The sequence below is a fragment of the Argiope bruennichi genome, chromosome 7 (genome assembly GCF_947563725.1).
Source record: "Argiope bruennichi chromosome 7, qqArgBrue1.1, whole genome shotgun sequence".
Classification (NCBI taxonomy): domain Eukaryota; kingdom Metazoa; phylum Arthropoda; class Arachnida; order Araneae; family Araneidae; genus Argiope; species Argiope bruennichi.
The window spans coordinates 31,657,887-31,680,313 of record NC_079157.1 but is presented as its reverse complement, the minus strand read 5'-3'; the positions used below and the strand labels follow the sequence as shown (position 1 = coordinate 31,680,313).

The 22,427-nt window shown below is 33.0% G+C and overlaps 1 protein-coding gene across 1 annotated transcript in view; it reads right to left on the bottom strand.

Annotated features, from left to right (window-relative positions):
- LOC129975336 (potassium voltage-gated channel subfamily KQT member 1-like) overlaps nucleotides 1–22,427 on the bottom strand; it is a 620,836-nt gene that overhangs the window by 67,860 nt on the left and 530,549 nt on the right. Inside the window, exons 5-7 of the mRNA XM_056088399.1 lie at nucleotides 16,207–16,335; nucleotides 12,652–12,762; nucleotides 10,823–11,007 (exon numbers count right to left, since the gene is read on the bottom strand). Of these exons, the coding sequence (XP_055944374.1) occupies nucleotides 10,823–11,007; nucleotides 12,652–12,762; nucleotides 16,207–16,335 (425 nt within the window). The remainder of the gene's footprint in view (nucleotides 1–10,822; nucleotides 11,008–12,651; nucleotides 12,763–16,206; nucleotides 16,336–22,427) is intronic.

The following is a 22,427-nucleotide window of genomic DNA, read 5'->3' as shown; positions in this document are numbered from 1 at the left end:
GAAGTATGTAAAGATAAAGTATTGTAACCGTCAAACAATTCTCATCGTAAAAACCATTTTAGAAATCAATATTCGTAGAGAAAATACCGTAGTATCACAAAATGCTTTGCTTCGTCATGGAATCTACATCCAGTTGGCAGGTAAAAGTAAGCATTCTTAGATAGTGGTATAACTATAGATGACACAACAAGCAATTTTAGGAACTAGGGAAATATAGACGAAATGGAAAATTAAGATTGTCAGAATAATTCTATTTTTACCTTCTCATATATGAAGTATGTAAAGATAAAGTATTGTAATCGTCAAACAATTCTCATCGTAAAAACCATTTTAGAAATCAATATTCGTAGAGAAAATACCGTAGTATCACAAAATGCTTTGCGTCGTCATGGAATCTACATCGAGTTGGCAGGTAAAAGTAAGCATTCTTAGATAGTGGTATAACTATAGATGACACAACAAGCAATTCAGGAACTAGGTAAATATAGACGAAATGGAAAATTAAGATTGTCAGAATAATTCTATTTTTACCTTCTCATATATGAAGTATGTAAAGATAAAGTATTGTAACCGTCAAACAATTCTCATCGTAAAAATCATTTTAGAAATCAATATTCGTAGAGAAAATACCGTAGTATCACAAAATGCTTTGCTTCGTCATGGAATCTACATCCAGTTGGCAGGTAAAAGTAAGCATTCTTAGATAGTGGTATAACTATAGATGACACAACAAGCAATTCAGGAACTAGGTAAATATAGACGAAATGGAAAATTAAGATTGTCAGAATAATTCTATTTTTAATTTCTCATACATGAAGTATGTAAAGATAAAGTATTGTAATCGTCAAACAATTCTCATCGTAAAAATCATTTTAGAAATCAACATTCGTAGAGAAAATACCGTAGTATCACAAAATGCTTTGCTTCGTCATGGAATCTACATCCAGTTGGCAGGTAAAAGTAAGCATTCTTAGATAGTGGTATAACTATAGATGACACAACAAGCAATTCAGGAACTAGGTAAATATAGACGAAATGGAAAATTAAGATTGTCAGAATAATTCTATTTTTACCTTCTCATATATGAAGTATGTAAAGATAAAGTATTGTAACCGTCAAACAATTCTCATCGTAAAAATCATTTTAGAAATCAATATTCGTAGAGAAAATACCGTAGTATCACAAAATGCTTTGCTTCGTCATGGAATCTACATCCAGTTGGCAGGTAAAAGTAAGCATTCTTAGATAGTGGTATAAATATAGATGACACAACAAGCAATTCAGGAACTAGGTAAATATAGACGAAATGGAAAATTAAGATTGTCAGAATAATTCTATTTTTAATTTCTCATACATGAAGTATGTAAAGATAAAGTATTGTAATCGTCAAACAATTCTCATCGTAAAAACCATTTTAGAAATCAATATTCGTAGAGAAAATACCGTAGTATCACAAAATGCTTTGCGTCGTCATGGAATCTACATCGAGTTGGCAGGTAAAAGTAAGCATTCTTAGATAGTGGTATAACTATAGATGACACAACAAGCAATTCAGGAACTAGGTAAATATAGACGAAATGGAAAATTAAGATTGTCAGAATAATTCTATTTTTACCTTCTCATATATGAAGTATGTAAAGATAAAGTATTGTAACCGTCAAACAATTCTCATCGTAAAAATCATTTTAGAAATCAATATTCGTAGAGAAAATACCGTAGTATCACAAAATGCTTTGCTTCGTCATGGAATCTACATCCAGTTGGCAGGTAAAAGTAAGCATTCTTAGATAGTGGTATAACTATAGATGACACAACAAGCAATTTTAGGAACTAGGGAAATATAGACGAAATGGAAAATTAAGATTGTCAGAATAATTCTATTTTTACCTTCTCATATATGAAGTATGTAAAGATAAAGTATTGTAATCGTCAAACAATTCTCATCGTAAAAACCATTTTAGAAATCAATATTCGTAGAGAAAATACCGTAGTATCACAAAATGCTTTGCTTCGTCATGGAATCTACATCCAGTTGGCAGGTAAAAGTAAGCATTCTTAGATAGTGGTATAACTATAGATGACACAACAAGCAATTTTAGGAACTAGGGAAATATAGACGAAATGGAAAATTAAGATTGTCAGAATAATTCTATTTTTACCTTCTCATATATGAAGTATGTAAAGATAAAGTATTGTAATCGTCAAACAATTCTCATCGTAAAAACCATTTTAGAAATCAATATTCGTAGAGAAAATACCGTAGTATCACAAAATGCTTTGCTTCGTCATGGAATCTACATCCAGTTGGCAGGTAAAAGTAAGCATTCTTAGATAGTGGTATAACTATAGATGACACAACAAGCAATTTTAGGAACTAGGTAAATATAGACGAAATGGAAAATTAAGATTGTCAGAATAATTCTATTTTTACCTTCTCATATATGAAGTATGTAAAGATAAAGTATTGTAATCGTCAAACAATTCTCATCGTAAAAACCATTTTAGAAATCAACATTCGTAGAGAAAATACCGTAGTATCACAAAATGCTTTGCTTCGTCATGGAATCTACATCCAGTTGGCAGGTAAAAGTAAGCATTCTTAGATAGTGGTATAACTATAGATGACACAACAAGCAATTCAGGAACAAGGTAAATATAGACGAAATGGAAAATTAAGATTGTCAGAATAATTCTATTTTTACCTTCTCATATATGAAGTATGTAAAGATAAAGTATTGTAATCGTCAAACAATTCTCATCGTTAAAACCATTTTAGAAATCAATATTCGTAGAGAAAATACCGTAGTATCACAAAATGCTTTGCTTCGTCATGGAATCTACATCCAGTTGGCAGGTAAAAGTAAGCATTCTTAGATAGTGGTATAACTATAGATGACACAACAAGCAATTTTAGGAACTAGGCAAATATAGACGAAATGGAAAATTAAGATTGTCAGAATAATTCTATTTTTACCTTCTCATATATGAAGTATGTAAAGATAAAGTATTGTAATCGTCAAACAATTCTCATCGTAAAAACCATTTTAGAAATCAACATTCGTAGAGAAAATACCGTAGTATCACAAAATGCTTTGCTTCGTCATGGAATCTACATCCAGTTGGCAGGTAAAAGTAAGCATTCTTAGATAGTGGTATAACTATAGATGACACAACAAGCAATTCAGGAACTAGGGAAAAATATATGAAATGAAAAATTAAGATTGTCAAGTTAGAATAATTCTATTTTTACTTTCTCATATATGAAGTATATAAAGAGAATGTAATCGTCCAACAATTCTGATTGTAAAAATCATTTGGAAGTCAATATTCATAGAGAGAATGCCGCAGCATCAATAAATGCTCTGCATCGTCATGGAAACTACATCCAGTTGGCAGGTAAAAGTGCGCATTCGTAGATAGTGGTATACTATAGACGACACAAAAAGCAACTCAGAAACTAGGGAAAAATATATGAAAAAAATCTACGATTATCAAGTTAGAATGGTTCTACTTTTGCTTTCTACTACTTTAGCTTGTTGAGAAATTAACACGATAATTACGAAACAAAGAACGCTAGATAGAAAAAAAATTTGGTACACAGATTTAACATTGAAAGAGTGCATCAAGTTTGGAATCAAATCCGTTAAGGAATCGACTATGTGTTTGTACTTTTACAAACATGTAAATGCAATCAATAAATCAAAAGCGGAATAATTTAAATATATGAAATCCGGTAAGTAATTTTGTGATTGTAATTGTAGGTTTGTATCAAATTTTGGCTCTAAAAATTTGGCGAGCGATGGTCAAAATACACATTGTGTTTTCCGCCACTAATGTAATCATTGCACCAATGATTTTACGCTAATACATTGATTTGTAACTACTGCTCTCTAAAGATATGTAGTTAATAATTCAGAAGTTCATTTATTAGAGAGTATTTGAGAAAGATTCATGGAGACTATTTGCGCTTTTTTTTAAAAAAAAAGAATAACGATAGAAGGTGTGTGACATAAAAATTAAAGTTTTTTTTAAAGTAAAACTCTGAAGGTAAAACTTTCCTATCCATAACAAACATTTTGAGATATGTTTCCTTGAGACCGTGAAAATATTCTTTGTCTATACAACTCTCAGATTAGATGCTGCATTAGGAAAAATACAATAAATGAGCCGAATGGTTTCATTTATACAACTTTTAAATAAACGGTAAATGTAAATGTAAAAATGTTGTCTTTTAATTTTTACTCCTTATTTATCTCTTATCTTTCATGCTAAATGTAAAATCTGGCATAAGATTTGACTTCATCATATATGTAAAATTTAGTTTTTTTTGATTGAAAAATTGTTTATAAAATTACTTCGCGAAATTTCGCAATAAAGTCAATTAAAATAAATATATGAAATTTCTCTATTGGTGTTATTTCAAAATTTTTTAGGATCTTTCTTGAAATTTCTTTTACTTCTTGTTTGGCACACCATAGTCACCACCATAACTCTTGCTGCAGAAAATTCCAAACAATCCTTAAAGTTTCTTACTTTTCAATACTCCAAACTGAATTATAAAATGTTTATATATTTTCATTTAATTCTGAAGCCGTGATCTATACGTGAGCTTTCTTACAATTGAGCCTAACTTTTATTTAATTAATTAATCCTTCAGTAATTAATTCATGGCTGATAAAAGAAGTTAATAATAATAAATACGTAAAGAGACAAATTCACAAAGAAATCGGTTCCAAAGTTGTTATTTCAAAAATACTACGATCTTCTGGGCACAAAGATTGCAAAGTGTAAAATTTCGATACTGTACGAAAATTTTATAGACAACTGATTGTTTAAACTTGTAAGTCTAAATGTGTGAAGATCCCAATTAAGTATGAGCAAAAGTGCTACGAACAATTACTAAATCCTACAACCAAATAAAAAATGTAATAGTCCAGGAAGCTTCTGTCTTAGGATTTTAAATTACCATAAAAATATATGTTACAAGGCACTCGCACATTTAATTATATATTTGGTGCAAAATAATCTGATTGATGATTGTTTAATGTATTCTACCCTTTAAATCCTGCTATGTATTTGTGCATTCACCATATTTTGGCTTAAAAAGACCAGATTTAGTTCTTATGCCAGCAAACAAACTTCTTATCTTTGAAATGCTATCTTGCACTTGTACATTCATTATATATTTGGCGCAGCATGGTCGGATTTGATACTTGTAAAAGTAAACCTCAATTCAATATAATTATATTTTTTTAAATGCTACCGTTTATTCGTGCATTCACCTACCGAATTTTGGCCCCGTATGGACAAATTTGGCTTTTCTGCCAGTAAACCTCAAACTCTTATCCTATCTTTGAAACGATACCATGTGCTCATTCAATTACATATGGCAGAGTATGGCCAGATTTGGCTATTCTGCAAGTAAACCTCAACTTCTATCCATTCATTGATATGATACCATATGCTCGTTCAATTACATATATTTGACCCAGTATGGCCAGATTTGGATTTTCTGCCAGTAAACCTCAAACTCTTATCCTATCTTTGAAATGATACCACATGCTCGTTCAATTACATATATTTGGCCCAGTATGGCAAGATTTGGCTTTTCTGCCAGTAAACCTCAATTTCTATGCCATTTTTGAAAAGATACCATATGTTCGTTCAATTACATTGGTTTGGTACAGTATGACCAGATTTGGCTTTTCTGCCAGAAAACCTCAACTTCTTATTCTATCTTCTAAATGTTACTTTATACGTGTTGAATTACATATATTAGGCCCAGTATGGCCAGATTTGGCTTTTCTGCCAGTAAACCTCAACTTCTATCCTATTTTTTGAAATAATACCATATGTTCGTTCAATTACATATGTTTGGCACAGTATGAACCAGATTTGGCTTTTTTGTCAGTAAACCTCAACTTCTTATATATTTTAAATGCTACCACGTTTTGTCCACTTACATATGTTTTGTGCAGGATGGCCAGATTTAGCTCTTGAACCAATAATTCCTATTTTGTTCTTTATGTATTACCGTCTATTTGTGGCTTATCATGGTGAGATTTTAGTTCGTGCGTCAGTAAAATCCAATATCTTATTCTATCTTTCAAATTATGGTAATAGCATCCTTTTAATGTCAATCGTTCAGTTACCATATGTTTGGAGCAATATGGTCAGATTTGGCTTACTGCTATGTGTACATAAACTCACTATATATTTTGTAAAGCATGGTCAGATTTGGTCTTTATGCAAATAAATCCTAGTTTTTTATTTTATCCTTTAAATGCTGTCGTATACTCGTATATTCATAATATTTTGACTTAGAGTGGCTAGATTTTGCTCTTATACCAACAACAACATTTTATAATATTCTTTATATGTCACAGTGTACTCATACATTTATTGTATGTTTGGCGCAGTGTAGTCAGATCTGGCCCTTGCACGGGCAATGGCTAGTTTCCTATCAACTTCTATAGCATATACTATATATATATCTATACTATAGTGCATCTTTACACTAATTATATATGTGGCGCAGCATGACCAAAATTAGTTTTTGTCTTAGCCAACTCAATTGCTTATCCAATCATTTGAAATTTTATGCGCATGGCTTTTTTATGGCATAAACGTAACAATATATTTAATTTCTCGTATATGTAATATACAGTAAGCATAAAAATCGTCAAAAAAGTTCGAACTCGAAATTTTGACGAATCTCCATGTTTTAGACTTCCCTGAGTTCGGGATTTTTTTTTTTGGAAAATGTCCGTCCGTCTGTCTGTGACAAAGATAACTCAAAAAGAATTTGACCTGGGAGGTTGAAATTTGGTATATGGTCATTACACCAAATTTACAGATATCTGTCAAATTTTGTGTAAAATCTGTTCTGAGGAAGTCCATCTGTCCTGTTGTTCAAATATAAGTTAATACGATAACTGCAAAATGAAGAGAGCTAAAGAGAAAGATTCGGTACAGAAATTTAATATGCATAATGTAGACCCACCAAATTTTGAGCAGATAGCAGCAAGGGGTTGATTGTTTGTCCGATTCTGCTTTCAGAAACAAGTAAACTCAATAATTCAAAAACATAATGATTTAAATATGTCAAATTTAGTATGTGATTTTGTGACTACATGTGTTCTGTTTCAATCGGTTGAGGAAAAACGGTTCTAAAACACAAATTTGATTTTTGGGATACAATTAACCGCATTACATGTATTAATCGCCAAATAACTCGCCAAGGATGGAACGATAGATTCAGTAAAAATGGTAAATTCACATCAAAGGTGAATATTTTGTAATAACTATTGTACGCCAATGCGTTTTCTGCGATACTATTTTTAATAGAGAGTATGCGAGAAAGTTTTTTGGAGACGACTGTCGCTGGTTTTGTTAGATTTTTGTTGCACGCAGCTGGTTAGATATGTCCCTTCATTATTAGTTTTGTGGTCAAATTTGAATTTTTTTGTCTTTTCATCAGTTTTTCTACCGGTGTTAAAGTTCATTCGCGTAATATCAGATTAGCATAACTGAACATTATATTTTGTGTGAAGGATGACAATTACTGCCACATTTATGAAAAAGAAAGAGGCTCATTTATTATATCGTGACGTTGTTAAGGTTCATTTAAGTAATGGCAACTACCGGGGCGGCGTCGGTGGCCCACTGAATCATACTTACAGGCTGCCACTACCCGGCGCCACGTCTTGTCTATCTTTTCGTTTCGGGTTGTTGAACGAACCCGTCGTGCAGCTAGAAAGAAAGAAACACTCTAGAAGAAGAACACGGTCATGGTGAAATGAGAGAAACGGAAGGACAGAAAAACTAAGCCTAGCAGTAAAAAAGCAGTTGGCAAATGCTGACCATAGCATTGAAATAAAAACAGCAATGTTCATAGAAATAAGCATGAAATTTACTGCATAAAAACATAAATAAGAAAAAAATCATTCCATAAATATGGTAATTATAATCATTGTTCTATGTATATGACTTAACACAATCACTTAATCATTAACACAAGTGTGTTAATCACTTAACACACTTAAAAAAGCAAAATTCTAATTTTTACATCATATTAAATAGAAAGTAGATTATCCTTTCAAATAAATAAAGTTAAATTTTATTTCCTTTGACGAAAGACAGTTTAATTTACACATTGGTTTTTAGTTGTAATTAGAGCTACAACAAGATTAAGGTTTTAGCATTATTAATTTACAATAAAATTTATGTCCGCGTCCTGGCCTAGGGGTACCTCGTCTTCCCCGTTATCTGGGCGCTCTGGGTTCGGGTGCCGGTTCGGGCATGGTTGCTCTCCCCCTTGTGTTCTATCTGTGAGGTGTGTGAAAGAGCCCCCTTGTAAAAAGGGGTTGTATAAGCGAGTGTGACAGTGTCATCTTCATATGACGCTGTCACACTCGCTTACACTGTCTAGAAGTCTGACTTCTGCCCTCGGGTGCTCAGGGGCCTTTGTCCTCAGAAGCTACTACACAAACACGGCTAAAATCGCTAACTTCGTCAGCGGGATTGTCTATAACAAGTGCGTAAGTGAAAATATTGATATCATTTTACGTTGTTTAATTTATGTCTTTCTTAAATGTAAAAATAGCGTTATGTTTTTACGGATCTTCTACTTTTAGATTGCGTTTGAATGACGAGGACGATACATGTGCCACGAAACTTCTCCAAGCTTCCACTCCACGTCGATGGGGTGACAATAAGTTCAGTCAAATTTAACATGCTCTAGAATCGCTTAGATGACTTCTGAGTATTGTTAAGTACCAATGCGCCAAGTTGGCGAGCTCCCATTCTAGGGTTGACCCTTTTTGTAACTGCGCGGGCCATGACCAGCAAGAAGTAGAATTGAAGACCGAACTCCATGCTAGACCATTGGTAGCGGGCTTCTTCATGTCCTTTCTCACAGTTAAATAAACCGCTTTTTATAAATCAAAAAATGTGTGTAGAGGCCGATGTTGGCTTTAAAATGTTAATGAAGATAAATCATGAAAATGATGAATATGATGCTTCTATAAACAGAGGTTATTGAACTTTGAGAAATAGTATGGAATAGCATCGCTACCATTGGCCTAGAATAGCGTTCGGTCTTCAATTATACTTCTGGCGGGTTATGACCTGAACAATTAAAAAAAGGAGTAACTCTAGAATGGGAGCTCGCCAATTTGGCGCAACGGTAAATAAGTACTTAACAAGTATGAGAATAAGATTTCAAACCCGAAACACAACGGTCTGGAAGCCCAGATGCTGACATTAGCCGTCCTGACCTTTCTACAATTCTACAATAGTAGCAGACATATATTCTACAATTTCTGCAATAGTAGCAGACATATATTCTACAATTTCTACAATAGTAGCAGACATATATTCTACAATTTCTATAATAGTAGCAGACATATATTATACAATATTATACATTAAAAATATGTACAATATTGTAAAATATTGCTGATTATAGAATAATATCGAGCAACATTATGAAACAATATTTTCCTATTTGGGTTATGTTAGATGCTAACATTAAAACAATTTTATATTATTTTTATAATATTTATTGGAGTTGTTGAATTATATAAATTAAATACTTTGTTTTATCTTGCGATGATTTATTTTGCGTCAATTCGTATAAATAAAGTTTTTTTTCTTAAATGATAAAGTTTTAATTTGACATCTTTTCAGTAACTATGTAGGGTTTTATGCACGAAACGATTAAGATATTTGATCTGGATCTTACAGTTTACAACTGTAGGATCTGCAGTTACCAAATATGGCATGTAATTGCTTCTTAGACAATGCGTATCTGTTAACAAAGGATTTAAAAAAATTATGAGATTTTTAATTGATTAAAAAGTAATCGGAATTTTGGCGTTTCTGACTTTAATAGTTTCGAACGTCAAACATAATTTTCTTTTTTTAAATATCATAATTATCTAATTGCACTTTATTCCCTTAACTTTATTAAATTCTTTTTGAAAAATTTTAAATATAGTTTGTAATAATGCTTTTGTTGTTATTTATTTCTATATAATAACTTCGTCAAATATTTCCGTCACATGTTTTTGACATTGTTATCTTATAGCATGAAAAAGGCTTTTTCCATATATAAATTTCAATGCAAATTTTTACTATGTCTTTTATTAATATAATAATTGTTTTCGGTTGGAATGTTTCTAATCAAACACAATGCATAAAAATGATTTCCCATCGAATGCAATGGCGGATGTAATTCAGTTAAATGAAGCAAGTCTAAAACATTTCCATGCAAGGGTATTTTTCGCAAGATGTTTGTGTTATTCATAGTGAAAATGTTGATTGCTTTTAAAATATTATCATTATTTCATACTGCACATAAGAAAAAATATTTTTTACTGTTGCATCTGATTGTTATTTATGATATTAAAGATATAATGAGCACTTAAGCTTTATGCATTGTTTGGATATATTGAAAGGATAATCTACTTACTTTTGGTGAAAATCCTTCATATCCTATTATGTCCTGATTAAATATGTTAATCAAACATAATAACAGTGCGAAACCAAAGGAAATTCTACAGTGGAAATATTCAAGAAAAAAAGCATGAATTAACTCTTTCCCTACCACACCAGCCCAACCGGCCGTCCAAATTCTTTACAGCAGATCGGTTTTTATTTCAAACGAGAATGTTATCGCTTTACATCCTGCATTCCCCGTTTGAAAACAAAAACCGCCCTGCCAGTAGAGATTTTATATGGGCCTGTTGGGCAGGATTAGTAGGGAAAGAGTTAAATTAGAATGTTATTAATTCTATTTATTTGTTTCTAGGCAACTTACGATGGCGGCGATGGCAGAGCCACTTGATGGATCTTCCAAGTGGCAACGGACATGGAATTGGGGTCAGCGGCGTAGCATCTCCAAAGGCACTGGATGAGTGTGGCTGCCGGGACTCTCCTCCTGATCATATGCTTCTGGCGCTGCTGTTGCTGGACCTTCAACGCGAATCCAGAGCCCAAAATGCCCTACAGAAGAAGTCCACCAATCACTTACAAGAGAACATTTCATGTATCTAATGCATTAAAACAATAGGTGTAATATATTGCTTTGAATCAGTAAAATTTTTTTCCCTGTCAGGTTAGTTTCATAGTGGGTAGATTTTTCTCAGAGATTCTTAATGGATGCCCATCCAATAAACTTCCTGATCTTGACGACTATTTGGAGACAAAGTCATCTTTTGTAATAGTCTATTAGTGGTAGTATATCTATTAAAGCAATCTACAGTTGGTGATCTATCGGTAAAGTAGGATCTATTCAATACTCTAATCTGAAAAACGATAATTGAATTTTTAGGATCTAACATAATTCTTTGATTTTGGTCTTTATTTATTTGTCTTCAATGACCAACTGCTCATCAACTGACTGCTCATGGATCAACTGATCATGGCCAACTGCTATGGCTTATAATGTTGGTTTAATAATGTCAGCCAATTTGATTAACCTCTCATCAACACAAGTGAAAATACTACACTGGCGAAAAAACAACAAGGACTTGCGCTAGATAAACAAAATTTGTGTTTATACATCTGAAAGATGACATCGATTCAAATTTCGCGCTACTAGCGCCACACAGAATTTACATATCAGGTTTGCTTTAAATGCGGGCTGTAAAGTTCGTGAGCGTTATCCATTGCTGTTTGTGACGCCAGTGGTGACACGCCAGAGCTCATTGGAGGACGGAGTGTAATGCATGCAACTCCGTGACCGTTTCTGCGAGTACGTTCGTCTTTTCATTCCAATGTATCTGTGAATGTCCTGGAGACCATACCAAGCATATTTTCTACATTTCATTTTACCCGCTCTTGAATTTTACCAGCTAATCTGTGAATTACTTTGGAGATTTGATTGTAAGGCCTTTTAGAGCATGAAGGGCCAAGTAGCTGTCTATCAACAAAAGCAGATATTTTTCCAGTTACTGAAAGTTCATTTAGAGCTTGACAAAGTCTAAGGCTTCCGCTGTAAATATGGAATTATGGGGTGAATTCTATAGACGAAGGATTGCTGACTGGAGATACCCTCAATAGAAGTGAGAGATTGAGATTTGGATGCATCGGTAGCGATCATATAATAATTTTGAAATTATTTTCACGCAGTTTTTTCAAAGTGGTCCTTGATCATATAACTAGGAAAAGCTTTATTAAATAAAGTTTGAAGGATTCGTACACCATTTAAAAAATATATATATTTGTCTTTTCAATGAGGCCAATTTAAATGACGATGACAATTTGATACAGTCACGGACCTGATGTATTATCAAAACGACTTAAGTGAAATGGAACAAAACCAATAATTCTGGCGAATCAGCTGGTCACCAAAATCGATCAGTGTGAAATAAAACTTGACGAAATAGGGCCAATAATTGAATCTGGGGGAAGGGCTTTATAACTTTACAAATTATTTTAAATATATGTATTGTTTATCTGGATATGTAAAGAAGTTTTATCGAGGAATTATCGATCTCAGTATCACAACGGCATAAAAAGCAGCAGTTCATTTAAATCAGAAAAATTCACGTTTAAAGGAAGGTTAATAGGCGCACTGAATAGATAAATGGGGACAAATTCAAAAATGAATCGATCACCACTTGCTGAAGAAGAAGACCCACTTACCGCTGGTAAGGCGAAGAAGGAGATCCCAAGAAGTGCGCAAAAGGCTGCAATCAGTTTTCCAGGCCACGTGATCGGGACAGTGTCACCGTAGCCCACAGTGCACAAGGTGATCTGAAAAATAAAGACATGAATTAATCATTTCTTTTCTTAGCCACCTGTTGATTTCGTTGCTTTCAAGCAATTACCTAAGTTAGTTGCTCTTAAGCAGCGTTCGTACGAAGCCAACTATTGCTCGCAATGGAGGGCAAAGCCTACTTCAGGAAGATCATGTGACCGCAATGGGATAATAGTAAATAATTGTCCCAATGAGACAACCGTATACCAATGTCCCGTCGGAATCACTTGACGTTCCTGAGGTAGGCGTGGCCTTCTGTTGCGAGCAATAGTTGGCTTCGTGTAAACGCTGCTTTACGGTGGGTTTACACTTAGCCACTTATAAGATTCCAGTAAGTCGCATACACTGAGAGAGCGGACAATAGTAAGTTCTTGTCTCGAAGGGACAAGCACTTGCTACTGTACAGTTTCTGCACTTTCGTGATCTTACTAGATGGTTTGTAGCTGGTTGAATGTAAACCTGCCTTTTATATATATCTATTATACAAAAATTTTTACGCAAGCATGTGTTTTATTTGCTTTCTGATTGACAGAAATCGAGTGGCCTGAACCTGACTTATGACATTTAAGGTTTGTTTTGTCAGTATTGTTAGAAATATTTAATGAAAACTATTATTATGTTGTAGTAAATATTTATATTGCATTTGATGGTGAAATGGTGACAAAAAAAAGGAAAAGTACAGCTATAATTAACACAATATTAACAGAAAATGAGTTTAAAACAATATTTTTTGTTGATTCTACTTTTAGACACACCGTTTGTGGCAACACTAATGAAGAGCCTTCGGGTTTGTTTATCTTTTTCGAGTAATAGGAATTTTTGTTTTCTCGGCTAGTGGTCGTCTGAATATTTAAACAATACACGCGTTAACCCTGTATTGTTTTTTTAAAAATAGTAATGGGGCATCAGAAGCAACATCAGATGAAGAAAAAATGCAATGAAAGGCCGAAAGAGAATCTGGCAATTTGAAAAGGAAAGCTTATCGTGAAGTTGCTAAGTTGGTGGCAAAACGTGAAAAGTGGATTCAATATTTAGATATCGAAGATGTAAGCAAATAATGTTCTCATTGTGGCGCTTGAGTTTTGAATTGGAAGTAAGGCAAGCGGAAAATGCATGTCCTCTTCAAGGAAAGATTAAGCTTCCAAAAAAGGACGAATGGCCAGTGGAGTTTGAAAACTTGCTAATTAGAACTGACGAATATCGCGTAAAGTAGAGGAGAACGTTGGGATTGGCGAGCGACCCCCCCCTAATAAAATAAAAAAGCTGCACATGATTATTTTACAAATAATGCAATAAATTATATTTATAAATAGTTGCCGGCGAAATGGAATCGATGATTTCCTGTGTTTCAATCACTGATGGATTATTGAACACTGTTGAAAATTATGTTAGAATGCAAATAATAACTAGAATTCAATAACTGCTGTAAAAGAATGAAATATAGATATGAATACAATTATTACATATTACATAAATACAATTTTGAAATATTTTGTAAGGAATAAAATTAAAATTTTTTTTTACAATCATTAATTGCTTTAAAAAATAAAGAAGTAGAATAAAAACAGACGATATTTTTTTTAAAGAATATTTTTAAAGCAAAAAATTTTCATTCAGAAATTATTTGCTTTTGAAAAAATGTTATCTGACATTTTTCAGAAATCAGACGATATTTAGAAATGCATAAGTTGTTTCTACTACCAAAAATAAGCTTTAATATAACTCAAATTCTACGAACATAGTTTCCTTTATACTTGTAATTATAGAGGAATCTCAAAGTTGTTTAAAATTTTGAAGAAATATCTGCTAAAATCTGAAAAAATTTACCTGATTGAATTTTTGAAATGGATAAAGTTCCTGTAGCTCTTTAAAAAAATCTATTTAGAAAAATAGATTTTTTTCTAAATAGATTTATGTAGATTAGAAAAGACAAAAGTCTTTTTCTAATCTACATATTTTGGAAATTCACAAAGTTGATGAAGCGCAGGGGTTGAATACGTAGCCTATGAAATGTTTTTGAATGTAAAGGACACATAATTAACCTTTTCGGGACGGGAGGCCTCTATCCTAAACGCACGCACGGGACAGAGCGTACGCGAAAGGAATCATCCCACAGGACGGAGGTTTAGCCTCGCTAAGCCTAACTTTGAAAAAAAAAATCGTAAAAAATAAAGTTTAAGTCCTAACGTCATCATTTTCTTCATTTTTTAGATTATTAGTTAGTTATATTACGAGCACATTCTTGCTCTAACAAATCGCGTTTTTTCCCCATAATAAACCGAAACCAAGGCTTTCCGTAATAAAAAGAGAAGTGCGCAAAATATATCCGAAAGCTCCGCCAAATGCAACAGAACTGACAGTAAAACCCAAAAAGACTAGTTAGTAATAATAAAAAAAGAAGTAATAAAGAATTCGGCGAATGACCAGAAACACGAATGATTCTATCAGATAGAAAGTTATACAACTCAACTCAGTTTATTTACAAATTTTGAGGCTTATATCACGATAACGAGGAGACAAGGGCAAATAATTTATTCGACAAAAAAATAGGCTTCACTATGCTCTTCCGATTGTTACTTATTCAGATATTTTTTCAGCCGCGGTGGCCTGGTGGTAAGGTCTCGGCTTCGGAACCGGAGGGTTTCAGGTTCGAGACCCGATTCCACCGAAGAACCGTCGTGTAAGGGGGTCTGTTGCACGTTAAATCCGTCCTGACCAAACGGCCTCCCGCTGGTGTGGTGTGGTGTGGAGAGGGGGGTGCCAGCTCAGGTGTCGTCCTCGTCATCTGACCGCGGTTCAAAATTACGAGGTCCGTCCCAAAATAGCCCTAGGGTTGCTTCAAACCGGACGTTAATAGAACTAAACTAAACTAGATATTTTTTCAATATTACACTATTCGTGTGGTTCCCTGGTCAGGATTTCGAGATACTAACACTTTTCGACAATTGTACTTTATTAAAGGATGGCAAGCAGAAAGTTGAGCGGTTGTTAAGTCTTCCAATTCCGTGAATAATCTTTTGAAACAAACTGGTTGAAAATTTCAGAAATTTGACAAATCCCTTTGTTGAGAATCGTGCAATGAATACCTATTCACTGTACGATTATCAACTAAGGACTTTGCACATGCGTATTCAGTACATATTTTCGAAATGAAGTTTAAGTATTTACATGCAATTTGGAATAAGTCTCTAATTATCATCATAATTAAAATAAAAAGAACAATAAGCAGTGATTAGAAGTTATATGTCTTTATATATGCCAATAAGGCAAAAAAAAAATGATTATTAACTAAAGTAAATAATAAATCGAAACTATTATATATTTATAAGCACTTTTTTTATAAAAATGATCACTGCAAGACAAGTGTTAAGCAGAAAGTTATGTCGTTCCATTAACAGAGTCAGGCAAAGTAATGAATGGGGAGAAAGGTTTTCACTTACCACACCCCACCAGAGTGCGTCGGCGAAATTGCTGAAGTTTTTCGGATTGGCTTCTTTTTCGGCCAGGAATACCAGGAAAGACGAGAAAATGAGGCCCAAGAAACCAATGTAAAGGGTCGTAAACAGCTCCTGCAAATAAATTGTGTCTCTGAAATCAAATTATTCGAAGATACACAGTATCTGTAGGTTGTTAATGTATCTTTTCACTGAAAAAAATATGACACATAAAAATGAGACGACTCTATCTTATTATCACAGATAAGGATAGTTTTGTCGAATAAATAAGCTGATTAAAGTTAATTGTAAACACATTTAGGTGTTGACAATAGTAATTAAGAATATTCGACACAATTACAAATTATATAGATTTTTATGATCTATTTACTGTGATTATGACCTCATTTTGTATAATGATACGCAATTTTAAGAATCATAATTAGTTATGAATAGTTTTTTATTATTATTTCAATAATCGGGCAGATCGCGATCCACAAATCATCCTTGAATCAATTTTTTTGTCAGTTATGATTAGATATTGGATATACATGTATCTTTTCACAATTTGCAAACATGTGATAAGGGCTTCACGGCAGTAACAGAAGAAAACAAAAAACGCAATACGCATACAAGTGATTCGTGTCAGTTCAGATACCGCCAATTTAATCAAACCTTTATCTTCGCTGTGAATGCTCAGTTTAATTTGTGTACGTATTAACTTCGAAGTCATTCATTATTATTTGTGTAAAAATCCACTGTATTTAAAAAGATAAGTTTATTTCAAAAGAAAGTTCTCTTTTAATTATAAAATTTCTTTCGGAAAATATGATATTCGCTCAAAAGCAATTTCAGGGACGGAGTGGGTTTTTATATATTACATTTATAAGAAATGGGTAATAATGCTTAGAAGTTTAGAAACCTCTGCTTTAAACATTATATTTTTTGTTTCAAATTATCTTGAGTTGCTTTTAAATATATCACTTTTGCTATTTGCTATTTTGATCAAATTAAATTAAAAATATCAATCGTTACAGAAATATTAATGAATTGTTATTAAAAGACGAAATAAAGTGTGAAATTTAATTGGATATGTTGGTTATATTTCGTGATTTCTGGTCCAGTTAAGTTAAAAGGTTTCCTTCAAATGATAAAAGAAAACGTCACAAACTTAAAATATTCGAATTAATTACTTAAAAGACCAGAAAATTGGAATAGAAAGAATATTTAAATAAATACAGCAATTAAATTACAATGCGCGAGAAAGAATTTGAAGGCTTGAAAAAGTTACTAAGCAAACCAAATTCTATGCAGGAGAGCATTCATATCATTAATGTTTCTGTTAAATAAGGGAAACCGGGCAAGTTAGTTACAAGCAATGATACTAACAGTTGACCATTTTTAAAAAAATAAATTTAGTTTTTTGAGGTAAATTGATTTTGTCTTTTGTTACCGTAAAAAATCCGCCAGGTGGATATGCATGATTAAAATACCCAACAGACTCATTAACAAATAATGATGTTTTATTTTACAAGAAAAGACGAATACATCATTGCAAAGTACAGCCGAACAGTATTCTACAACAGTAGTCTACAAGAGAAAAGTATTCGCAGTAAAAATCAGCACACAAGATATAAAACAACTGCAATAGCACAATGCGCTTTGAGAGAGCTCGTTGAAGACTTTTTTTAACTATTCTCTTGAGAGCAATTGATCATACTAATTCCCGTCCCTCAACCCATTTCACTATTGAGTAAATTGAACATTGTATATATTCATGACAAACAAAGAAGCTTTTAGGACAAAAGCTGGAATTCGAGTCCTCATGAGATATCAGCAAGATTCTGGAATATTCCTTAATGTCCTTTATTTTTGTTGTCAAGTTTGGAGTCATTTGCTGTGTATCGTTTCCACATATGTTGGAGCTATCTGTAAAACTCTCTTCCTTAACATAAAACTAATTGCGTTGGAAAACTATACCACAAATTTGTAAATCTTTAGAATTCGCAACAATATATTAGTAGACTGGCCTTTTATTGCATTTTATCAAGTTGAATAAATTTTCATTTCAATATAACTAAAATTATATTGCCATGTTAAAAAGGCGATTTTTTATGACGTATTTAGTGGTTACACGTTTCCAAAAGAAATAAAAAAAAATGGTGAAATCATACTATTGATTGGGACTAGTGATTAGTCCTTTGATATTCTAATTTATTATATATATATATATATATATATATATATATATATATATATATATATATATATATATATATATATATTGTTACGAACCTGTGATGCTGCTTCCCAGCATAGTTGGTTCCATAGGAGGTCCCAAAGCTTGGCGACAAACTTGATGATCATTTGGCGACTTGGTGACGAATTCGGCGACTTTGGCGCCAAAATAGATTATACACGAAACATCGAGAATTTTCCTGATCCGTCCAGTAGGAACCGAGTTACGCCACGAACGTTCCTGATTGGTTGAGAGGCTTCTAGCCCCGCCTCCTGAGACCTATAAAAGGAGCAGCCTGCAGCTGCCGCGGTCGTCGTGAGCCAGATCGGAGAGTAATTGGAATCGACGATGAAGAACTGGTCTTCCAGGGATTAGCGGAGCAGCGGCGGAGTCAAGGTAATGCTGAACTAAGCTGTGCGCTACTGTCTGCAGTAGAGTCTTGTTGTATGCTGCTGTGTACGCTGTTGTATGCTGCACGTCTCGGCTGAAGATGCTCATCTTCTATGTTGTATATAGTTGTCGTCTTTGTGCTGTCCCGTGTGTCATCGTGTAAATAAAGGTCGTTGTTTCATTTTCTACTGCCGCCTGCTGAGTGAGTGTTCTCCACACCATATAACTCCCACTAACCAAACGAACCCCGAGAAATTTCATAACAATATATATATAAGTAATATGGGTCAATTATTGAAGAAAAAAATGCCAGGAAGTGGCGGAAAAGTAATTCCATGCCTATTATTTATTCTTTACAAATATATCAAAAGTTTAAAAGAAAATCATACTTTGCCCCCAAGCTATACTTTTCCCACATTTCGCCACTGGTGTAGCACGTCTGTGGTTCGTAATAATTTCATCACAAACTGCATGCAAATCTAGACCATAATTTTATGGTATTGATTTCGATCTTTAGTCAGTATGACTGATCCATGAAAAACATGTTCACTAAACTTGTTGTCAAAAATATTTTATAAATTTGATTTTGACTAATATTTTTAGGTCAGAAGGCAAGAATTGATCCAGTTGAAATTTATTTTAAATCTTTTTGGAATTTAAATCGGTTTGCATCTGCATATTTTTTGTAAGTGGTGAAATATAGATCTCCAGATGGTAAAGAATATTTGCAGTTAAAAAGATCCATTTCTCCCTTCCAAATTGACCTCATTACATTGCATGCTATATTAAATTCCGTCATATTAGGTTTCAAATATCTTTTTTCCTTCTAAGATATTAAATGTTTATACTTCAAAGAAATTTATTTTTTAGCAAATAAAAATTTTAAAGGAAATCGAATCTTAACTTTAATATCAATCGTTTATACATAATTTTATATTTAGTTTCCGATACCAGATGGCGTTATTTCATATATATTTATAGAGCTCACTTAAGAGTAAAATTGCATGGAGCAGTGTGGAAGAAAAAGGATTCTTAGATTTAAAAGATTTAAAGTTTTTAGATTTAAAAAAAATGAACCATAATGCTTTGAAATTATTTGAAAATCTACATTTATTATTCGTTAATATAGTTTAAAATGATATGCGTTTAATAATGATAGCTGATATTATTTTCTATTTCTATTTAATATGGAGTAATATTAAGATTATAATAATATTAATATTAATATTAGAAAATTAATATTAATATTAATTTTCTATTTCAATTTAATATTGAAAAATAAAATTTCATTTTGCACGCTATGCATTTTTAAAAATAAAGTATCTAATAATGTTTCCATTTCAAGATAACTTTTGCAGCAGATAATTATTATATTAAGTTACATAAATTCTTGTTCATTTATATAAATAAATGAATCAATTATATCAAGTAAAGGCAGGAGACGTAATTCAATATTTTTGCTTCCCACGTTTTTTCTGTGTGTTTAATATTTGAGTAAAACCAGCGGGAGTGATCTCAAAACTCTTTCACATACTTTCTAATAAGCTTATCTTGACACAGAGAGAATGCTTTATTGGCGTACAATAGTTACGAAATATTAACTTTGGCATGAATTTAGCATTTTTATTGAATCTGTTGTGCCATCCCTGGCGATTTATCCCTGGAATGTATTAATAGTATCCAAAAATCAAATTCGTGTTTTATACATGCTTTCTTCATCTGATTGAAACCAAAATTGGACAGAAAACTGCACTTGAAGTCACAAAATCCCATACCAAATTTGATATATTTAAGTCAATGCGTTTTTGAATAATCGCGTTAATGTGTTTCTGAAAATGCAGACCGACAGACAGTCAACCTACAGTTGAATTTGTTATAAAATTTGACAAGTGCCTTTATTATTGATATTAAATCTAGATACCAAATTTTATCTATCTACCTTTTTTTTATTTTGTAATTGTCGTGTTGACTTACATTCGAATAGCCGGACAGATGGACTTAATCTGAACGGATTTCACTCAAAATTCTGGAAATTTGGTGTATACCAAAGCTCACAGCGTTTTTGAGTTTTCTTTGTCACAGACAGAAAGATACACAAACAGATGGAAATTTTCCAAAAATGTGTTTTTCGAATACAGGGAGTTCTAAAACGTGGAGATTCATCAAAATTTTGAGTGCAAATTTTTCGACTGTTGCTGTAATTTCTCCCTATTACGCATACGGGAAAATGCAAATAGCTCAAAGTAGTATTTGACCAAGAAGCTTACTTATAAATTATAATTTTATCTTAATTCGTGTGAAAATGGCATCATTAAATATACAACAGAATTATTGTTTATTTTAATATCAAGTGATTACATTAAGTACTTTTGTCAGAGTGTATGTTGTAGTGAAAAGCTTATAAGCCAGTTAACAACTACCCTGCATGAGCAATTGCTTTTGTATTGTGGTCATGTTACTCGGCTGCGAACCATAAGGTCTCGCGTTCTATCCTCGCTCACTCCAACTCGCCAAGTTGATGACCTCGGACGATAAACCTTCAACCTTCGTACAGCTGTTGTGGCGCCATCGACCCACAGCAACCCAAAGTCGTCAGACTCACTTGACGCAGCAACATCAATCACACACTCTCGCCATAACGCTTGGCGCTACTTAAATGGGCACAGGTGCATTTGACTCAACAGCTAATACATCACCACTCAACAGCCACATCGTTCGTCTCACCTCCGACTCACTGGAGGGAGAGTCTGTGGTGAAAGCTTATAAGCTAGTTAACAGTTACGCTACACAAGCAATTGCTTTTGTATTGTGGTCCTCTTACTCGGCTGCGTACCTCAAGGTCCCGGGTTCTATCCTCGCTCACTACAACTAGCCAAAATTTTACTAAATATAAGTGAAACAAATGGGAGCGTTTCACCAAAAACTTCAACGCATGCTCTTTAATAGTGGTGGAATTTCCTTCTGTTCGTATAAAAATGTGAAATTTATCTAAAGTTGCGAATGTATTGCATAGCATTGGTGGTCAATAGTATAAATATTTGGCTTGAATCTAACATTTTTACTTTCTTGTGTATGTAGTATATGAAAAGTATTGTAATCGTCAACAACTTAGTTCGAGCTTTGGACGAATCTCCACCTTTTCGACTTCTTTGAGTTCTATAAACACTTATTTGGTAAATGTCTGTCTGTTTGTCTGTGATAAATATAACTCAAAAAAGATTTGAGTTAGAAGGATGGAATTTAATTTACAGTCGTTACACCAAATTTATTGATTTATATCAGATTCTAAGCAGAATACGTTCAGAGGAAGTCCGCCTGTTCGGTTGTTCGAATATAAGTTAACACAATGACTACGAAACGAAGATGGAGAAAATTCGGTACACAGATTTAACTTCTAAAATGTAGACATCTTTCAATTTTTGAGCTAAATACAGTATTGGGTTGATCTTTTGTCAGCCTGTACTTTCAGAAACATATAAATGCTCTAACTCAAAGCTTCAATGACTTAAATATATCAACTTTTGTACGGGATTTTCAGACTAAAAGTGTAATTTTTTGGGAAATGTTTGTTTCGATCGGTTGAAAAGAACGCATCCGA